Source organism: Lacerta agilis, chromosome 2 (assembly GCF_009819535.1).
Source record: "Lacerta agilis isolate rLacAgi1 chromosome 2, rLacAgi1.pri, whole genome shotgun sequence".
Lineage (NCBI taxonomy): Eukaryota > Metazoa > Chordata > Lepidosauria > Squamata > Lacertidae > Lacerta > Lacerta agilis.
Window position 1 is genome coordinate 112,719,237 of NC_046313.1, and position 8,753 is coordinate 112,727,989.

General features: G+C 48.0%; 1 protein-coding gene across 1 annotated transcript in view; it reads right to left on the reverse strand.

Moving 5' to 3' along the window:
* Positions 1-4,093, reverse strand: part of LOC117042466 (E3 ubiquitin-protein ligase TRIM11-like) — a 42,845-nt gene extending 38,752 nt beyond the window's left edge. The window contains exons 1-2 of the mRNA XM_033142012.1: positions 3,659-4,093; positions 550-645 (exon numbers count right to left, since the gene is read on the reverse strand). Of these exons, the coding sequence (XP_032997903.1) occupies positions 550-645; positions 3,659-4,093 (531 nt within the window). The remainder of the gene's footprint in view (positions 1-549; positions 646-3,658) is intronic.
* Between the last annotated feature and the right edge of the window lie 4,660 nt (positions 4,094-8,753).

Below are 8,753 nucleotides of genomic sequence, written 5' to 3' on the forward strand. Positions count from 1 at the left end.
TTCAGGTTACAAGCTCCGCTAACCTGGAAGAGTTATCTCCAGTTGAGAACTTTGCCCCAGGATGAGAACGGAAACCGTGTGCTGGCGGCACAGCGGCAGCAAGAGGCCCCATTAGCAAAAGCACGCCTCTAGTTAAGAACGGACCTCCGGAATGAATTAAGTTCGTAACTAAAAGTACCACTGTAAATTCAAATTAGCTGCATTCAATGGTGAATTTACCTAATGTGCTATTGCTGAAAAAATATGGAGACCAAAACAGAGCAATCCTTTGAAATTCAGACATCTGAATTGTTCACGGTTGACCCAGCCAGGTAACGTTCACACAAAAATGTATATCTTTTTTGTAAAGTATATATAAAAATATTTATACAAGGAAGTAGCTACTCTAACATCTGGTTCATTTTCAGAATAATAAATGAATAAACAGACTGATATGGAAAATGGAGAAATGGGGAGAAGCTGAAATGGGCAGATTTCCCCATCCCTCCTCAGTCCTGACTCGATTCTTCAAGTGCTTGTTCCCTCACTAGTAACACACGAGACACCTACAAGGAGGTCTTTGCTTTCCTTGTCCAGGTCAGTTTGATAGGCCAGAATTTCCTCTCTCTCTTTCCTCAGAATCTCCAGGCGGCGACAGATCTCTCCCTAAAGAGAAAAGGGAAAATTCAGGTTTGATTGAGACACAAAGAGAGGAGATGAATATTATACTGGCTTCTTGCACACAGTGGCCTTGCTATAATAGCAAAGTAGTTTACTGGAGGAAATAACCTTTTGGGGTCCACGGCTCCCTGTACCAACTACAGGTACATTCTTTCTGCAGCACACCTGTGGGGCTCAGGATCCCAGTTAGGTCCCCCCTTGCTTGCAGAGCTTGCAGCCCCTCACCCTTTCTCTAAGCCTCCTCCCCTCCCCTCTCCTTAGCAGTCCTCCTCTTGGTCTCTGAGCCCCAAAGAGAGGTCCCCTCACGCTGCCCCACAGGGGCCTGGGACTTGTCTGTCCATTTCCAACAGCAAGGGCCCCTCGCCAGTTCCTGGCAACCAACACCCCATGGCCAGCCCCAGAGGCACCATTCCCCTGCGCAGCTTGTAGCCAGGGCTGCTGCAACAAATAGCTGCACAAGCCTTTGGGAGGCAGAGATGGCATCTGAGGAGGGAGAGAAGGAAAGAGGGAAGGGTTGCTAGAGGCACCCCTGAAGCATCATTTAAGGCACCCCAGGGTGCCAGAGCACCCTGCTTGAAAACCACTGCAGAACTGTGATTGTGGGATTGTGCTTTTCAGGTGCGCCTGCACCTGTGGTTATTTGTGTTTGATTGTGTTTAATTATGCTTAATTTCACTGTATCCTTCCACCTGGAAGGAAAAGTGATAGCAGGATCCGGCAGGCTGTTTGCCGCTGGGATCCTTCCGCAGAGTTTATTGGTTCCAAACTTTTGAACTTGGTAGTGGTCAGTTAATCTGCTTCCCGCACAAATTAGGGCAGCAACTGTGTTGTGATTGGTTTATGTATCGATTTATTACGTTGGTTGTTCACTCAATAAAAGCTGCCGCTCCCTGTTTGTGGTGTGGAGACGCACGGAAAAGCCCAGTGAAAGAACGTTGCGTGACAAGCCTAGGCAAAGTGAAAGCGAAACCATCCATCCACACAGGGCAGCTAAAGCCATTACCCTCCAGACTGAAGTCTTCGTAGTTTTATTTCCATTTTGCTTTTAAAACCTTTTATTTGGCCGTTAAGTTTTGGCCACCTTTAGCTTTATTTTCCTCTTCAGAGTTTTCTTGGACTAGACAGACGCTTGCAACCATTTTCAACGAGGCAGACCTTCATCGAACTCACAGAACTAAAAACCTTCAGATTGCAGCCAGCGGTTCTTCTTTATTCACGCACGGTGTGAGCAGGCTCCGGATTACCGGCCGTCCCGTCCGCAGGCTGCCTTCCCTTGCAACTGGCATCCCATGTGAGGTCAATCTCGTCCTGCACACGGGAGGCGCCAGCAAAAGAATCCCCACATGGGATGGGTAAGTTTTCTAGTGCAACTAACTAGTCTGGAGAAGAGCAAAGGCAGCCATGATTGCTCCTTTGTCTTCTCCCAGGAAAGATGAGATGAGATGAGTTGGACAGTGTTCTCGAAGCGACTAGCATGAGTTTGGCCAAACTGCAGGAGGGCAGTGAAGGATAGGCGTGCCTGGCGTGCTCTGGTCCATGGGTCACGAAGAGTCGGACACGACTGAACAACAACAAGGAATGTCCCAGCCTGACTCTCATCTTGAGGTCCCAGGGAGACGAGGAGGAGGAGGAGGAGGAGGAGGAGGAGGGAGGAGGAAGGGGTGAGGCAGGATCCAACCTGGATGTATCAGTTCTAGCATCAAAGTGACAGTGAGGTCAGCCCAAGAAGCTAGAGATACAGGAACAGAGCATGCGCTTCTCAAAACTTCACCCATTCCAAACCCCTCTTCTGCAAGCCTAGGGCTTTTCCACCCTTCCTCTGACCCCACTGCTTTGCCACTTAATTGGGCCAGATGGAAATTCAGGTTTTCTGTTATTTCTCTGTTATTTTCTCTGCAGTAGCCAGAGCCCACGTGTGCTTGGACCACCAGGGGAAATTTAAGTGCTGCAGCTTCTTCCATTTCTGGGCCAAACAAGTTCTTGCTGCGGCCAGAATCCACCTAAGTAGCTCCTTCAATCAGAAGATTGCTGTCTGGTAACCCCACAAGTTCAAAGGGCCGGCTTCATTTCATTATCATTACTATTTTGTGGCATTATTGTGCATTATTGACATTGCATGGCACAGGAGCATTTCTGCAACTCTGTCGTAGAAGAAGTAATTTTTTAAGTGATTAAGAGGCATTTTTTTAAAGTTTCTTCTGAAGCAGAATTAGGATTTTATCTTTATTTATATAATAGCACAGGTCCAATTCTGAGTTGTAATGGCAAAGTCACCTTTCCTCCTAGTCTTTGCAGATGCTACTCGGAACCACGGAGTCCTTTGGGATGGGAGGAGATGGCACAGGCCCCACAGCACTCCCAGAAGCAGCGGGCTCCTCCCCACCAGTAGGAGCTTCCACCCGCCACTCCCAAATCTGCTTCCAAAAGATACTTGGGAGGGATCCTGCACCATCCGGGCAATTCCTAGCCACCTCCCCCCCCCCCTGCAGCTGACCCATTGCTGCTCTCTGCTTTGCAGGGCATTGAGGAGGAATCCTGCTAGCCAAAGGAAACATGTACTTAGTTGTGCATGTGCAATTTACATTTGTAGTTTCTAAATATTTATAAAGCAACTTTGCTGGGGGATGTGGATGAGGTTAACCCTTTCTGGCAGAGAGAAAGACTTCAAGTCCCTCCTCCCAGGAGCCCTCAGGCTTCCCCTGGGCTGCTTTTTACATAATTAACAACCACCAATGAATGCCATGCCTACTTTGGACCTGAGAACTGAAAAGAAAACCTCCCAAGAAGAATCCACAGGTATTTCAATTCAATTTATTTATTGCATTACCCGTATGGCCATAGCACATAGTGAGAACCTGTCGTGTTTGTTCATAGAATCCTACAGATACAGTTAAAACACATTAAGTGTAAAAACATGCTGAGTAATACAGATAAGAAAAGGAGCAATAACAGGGCATGCACAGCTATTTCACCAGCTCAAGATCCGGGGATCTCCTACCTTGTATTCCTCGAAAGCCTCCTTCAGAGGAATCACCTTGTGATTTTCATGTTCCTTTGATTTGTCACAAACCACGCAAATGGGGGCTTCATGGACTTTGCAGAAGAGCTTCAGGGGCTCCTGGTGATCCTCGCAGACTCCTCCTTTTCTTTCCTCTTCATTCCCTCCTTGAACACAGAGATTCTGGGCTATTTCTACAAAGTTAGCCAGTTGCCGGTTGGGGATGAGGCTCCTTCTCTGGACTCTTTCTCTGCACTGAGGGCAGGAAGCCTCTGCCTCCGATTCCCCCCAGTACTGGATCAGGCAGGATCGGCAGAAGTTGTGCCCACACTCTGGGATGGTGACTGGATCCTTGAAGTAATCCAGGCAGATGGAGCAAGTGGCTTCATCGCGGAGACGCTGGATGTGACCCCCTGCAGCAGCAGCAGCAGCCATGGCTCCTTCCCGCCAAAGACGCGAGTTAAGTTTCACTTTCTCAGTTTAGTCACTGGGAGTTTCCCTTGCTGGAAATGACTCAGAAATGACTCAGTGACCACGTGATCTTTTTTAAAAAAAAAAAATGTCCCCGGGTCTTTTGCATTTGGTGAATGTTTTCTCAGGGAGCAGCGAATGCTTCTGGATTGCTTCCCATGCTTTTGATAACACACAAACACACACACATAGTAAGTTGTGGTGTTCATATTGCAACATTTTCATTTCTAGGGTTTGTGATAGGAAAAAACCTGCTCCTTTTCCCTTATGGGGTGCCCTGGAGCCCGTATAGATAATAATAATAATAATAATAATAATAATAATAATAATAATAATAATAATAATAATAATAATAATTTATTTATACCCTGCCCATCTGGCCGGGTCTCCCCAGCCACTCTGGACATGCCTTATGTCGGTTCACTATCAGTAAGGTAAAGGGACCCCTGACCATTAGGTCCAGTCACGGACGACTCCAGGGTTGCGGCTCTCATCTTGCTTTACTGTCCGAAGGAGCCGGCATACAGCTTCCGGGTCATGTGGCTAGCATGACTAAGCCGCTTCTGGCGAACCAGAGCAGCGCACGGAAATGCCGTTTACCTTCCCGCCAGAGTGGTCCCTATTTATCTACTTTCACTTTGATGTGCTTTCGAACTGCTAGGTGGGCAGGAGCTGGGACTGAGGAACAGGACAAACGCCGGCTCCCTCAGCCTATAAAGTGAGATGAGCACCACAACCCCAGAGTTGGACACGACTGGACCTAATGGTCAGGGGTCCCTGAAGCTCTTGACTGTCAAAGAAAGGGAGAGGGGAAAGGGGGTGGCAGCAGCAGGGAGGAATTAATGGCCCCTCGCTTTTGGCCTCGCCCCACACCAGGCCCTTTTGGGTGGGCCTTGACATGTCAAAGGCTGCCCCCACCCCCTGAGGCACACAACCTAGACAGAAAGCGCGAGACAGAAGGTTTGGAGCTTATTTATTTGGAAGGAAGGGTTTGCCGAACGTCCCTCTTGGGCTCGATTTGCCTACAGGTTGCCTCCTTGGTGGTTTTTCACATTTGCGCTATGGGTCAAGTGTTAAAGCGCTGAATATCCACACAAACAAACACCCTTGGCCCAGTTACCACCTTCCAAGCAATATTATTCTATAAATGGCATTTTGATGAGAATTGGGTGTAGAATAACATAAAAAGTTAGACAAAATTAACTGAAAGGAACACTGAGAAATCGTGATTTCAAATTGGCCAACCTGCTGTATCTATTGTATTGTATTTCGGTTAGTTTTCTAAAATTGGTGGTGCATATCCTATTTTTTTAATTGTTACCAAACGTCAGGAAAAATAATACAAAATTGTCATTGATCTAGCTATTACGTTACATAATTTCTGTATTTAAATGTTTGCTAAAAACAACAAAGTGAAAGCAATGTTACATTGAAACAAGATCACAATAAGGCACTTGAAGCAGAACTTTATTATGATCAATGAGGCCTTTGTGATTTGAACAGAGGGAAAATGAAGAAAAGAAGGCAAACTGCTTGCTCCACTGGGCGAGAGAAGCAGCTCCCTGTTGCTTATCATTTTAAGAAATTAGTGCCTAATTCAGATGACTTGGAGGATAAAGCTCCCCCCTTATTCTTATTCTTTTTATGAACCAGCCCTTTACCCTAAGTTTCCAGTACAGGTTACAACGACTAAAGACAATAATTGAAAGCATTTTACAACCATTTTCTGTCACCCAAATAAGGTGGGTCATAACAATATGCGCAAGCAGGTAAATGCATAACTTTTCAGCCGACCCGATCCTTGTTGACTTTGGGCGGCAGAGAGGGGGGAGGCAATCAGGTGCCTAGAAACGTAGGCTTGGGGAGAGTTGGGTTCAAGTCCCGTTTTAGCTTTAGGAATTCATTGGGAGGGGTGGCTAATTCACTAGAGGACAGGATCACACTTCAAAATGACCTTAACAGATTAGAGAGCTGGGCCAAAGCAAACAAGATGAATTTCAACAGGGAGAAATGTAAAGTACTACACTTGGACAAAAAAAATGAAAGGCACAAATACAGGATGGGTGACACCTGCCTTGAGAGCAGTACATGTGAAAAGGATCTAGGAGTCTTGGTGGACCAGAAACTTGACATGAGTCAACAGTGTGATGCAGCAGCTAAAAAAGCCAATGCAATTCTGGGCTGCATCAATAGGAGTATAGCATCTAGATCAAGGGAAGTAATAGTACCACTGTATTCCGCTCTGGTCAGACCTCACCTGGAATACTGTGTCCAGTTCTGGGCACTACAGTTCAAAAAGGATACTGACAAGCTGGAACGTGTCCAGAAGAGGGCAACCAAAATGGTGAAAGGCCTGGAAACGATGCCTTATGAGGAACGGCTTAGGGAGCTGGGTATATTTAGCCAGGAGAAGAGAAGGTTAAGGGGTGATATGATAGCCATGTTCAAATATATAAAGGGATGTCACATACAGGAGGGACAAAGGTTGTTTTCTGCTGCTCCAGAGAAGCGGACACGGAGCAATGGATTCAAACTACAAGAAAGAAGATTCCACCTAAACATTAGGAAGAACTTCCTGACAGTAAGAGCTAATGGACAGTGGAATTTGCTGCCAAGGAGTGTGGTGGAGTCTCCTTCTTTGGAGGTCTTTAACAGAGGCTTGACAGCCATCTGTCAGGAATGCTTTGATGGTGTTTCCTGCTTTGCAGGGGGTTGGACTGGATGGCCCTTGTGGTCTCTTCCAACTCTATGATTCTATGAATTCAGAGTCCCTGGACCTCTTCCTGTTCCCGATACCAGTCAACCTCACAGAGCAGTTTTGGGGATAAAAGTGATGTGAGGGGGAATAAGCGATTTCACCAGGACTAGGTACCGACGTTGCTAGCACCTGCTCACAACGCCTTGCCATAAATTAAGCTGCGTTTCTGACAGTCATAGCTGTTTGTTTCTTTGCTCCACCCCACATCACTATGGTTTGAAAACTTGCTGGTTGCAGCAATGCTTGATTTAGTGTGAACGTGCTTCTCAAACCACTTTCTTTGAACACAGGCATCTGTTTGTGAGGAAATAAGAATGCAGTTTCATAGGTCAATAAAAAAAAGGTGACATAGGTGACATGAAAGGAAAGGGGAATGTGGAGGGAGGAGGAAAGGAACAAGCTCAGGTACTAGTAGTTATTAAAGTTATAATGACCACTGGGGGTAGAAAAAGTGCAGGGAGCTTGATGGAGTGATTGTTACTTGGTGACAGTTGCGGAAGAGCCCAAGGCAGCTCTGAGCCGCAGTGATTGAATAACCCTAATTGGTTTCTCTCTCTCTACGCAAAATGGCCACTCAACTCAACTTATACCTGGGGTTCCCAATGTGGTGTGGAAGGGGCTGCAAAGTGGCGTGCAGGCATCTAGGGACACCTTTCTCCTACAAGGGGCCCATAAAGAAGATGGGGCAGACAAGCTAGAGGCCACCAGCATCCCGCTCGGGTCCAGAACATTCAAAAGCAGCTTATTTTCATGCTCCTCTCTCTGCTGCAGGGGGTTCCCTCTGAGAACTGCTGAGGGCCAGATCCCCGTAGGAGAGGGCAGAGTCTCATGTGTGCATTTCTTGTGTGGTGGCAGCAGCCACAACCCTTCGCTTGCCTGGTGCTGCACACCTTTCCTGCTGCTCTCAGCGTGGTGTTGTCTGTCAGCAGTGGGGGTGGGCGGCGGGCCAGACTCCCAGCCCAGGGTGCCCAGGGCCAGAAGCCTCTGGAGCACCAGGGGCGGCGTTGCTGCGGAGGCACCCCCTGTGGCGGGGCGTCCTGATGCATGCATCGTGACGTTAGGACGCATGCATCAGGACAGATGCCCGGAAATCCGTAGCAGACCCTGGACGGGCCATGGGGTGGAGCGGCATTGCTCCGGGGCTTGCCTGACCCAAGTGTCACCCCCTCCCCTGGAAGGACCCCCCGCCCCCCTCGCTACGCCCCTGCCAGGGGCAATGGGTGGGTGCCATCACCAAGGAGCAGGGGAAAGTGCTGGAGGGCAAGTGATAAAACCAAGCCTAAAGTGGAGGGGATTGGGGCTTATCTCCCCCCCCCCACAAAGAAAAAAGAACAGGCTCCACCAGTCCGTAGTCAGTGGCCCTGATAGTGGAACCAGAGTGAGTCCTGCTGAAAAAAAGATGCTCCTTGGGGGAGTGGTGTGTATTTGGGATGGGGTTGAGGAGCACAGAGAAGGTTCCCTGCATAATGTATAGGGCAGCACAGCCCATGGGGCTCCTTCTGGAAGCTGCCAGACTGCAACTGCCATCCTCTCTGCCCCCTGGCCTTGCTGGATGGGTTGGAGGGGAGTTGGAGTCCAGCATTATCCAGAGGACACCTCATTTGATGCCCCCGATATACAGAATCCGTTAATGCATCCACTCGAAACACTTTTAACTGGGCAGAAGCCCCACTCAATGCAATGAGGTTTATTTCTGTCAAAGTGTGGAGATGGCGAGGCTGTAATTGCAGAGGGCATTTGAAGCTGACGCCCTGTTCAATTTCTTTTTCATTTTCTTCCCATCTAAGGTCTCCAGAGCAAGGAGCTATCCTGCCTTACGTGGGTGAAGGGGTTCATTTTTTAGTCATCTATTAATCCAGTGATGCA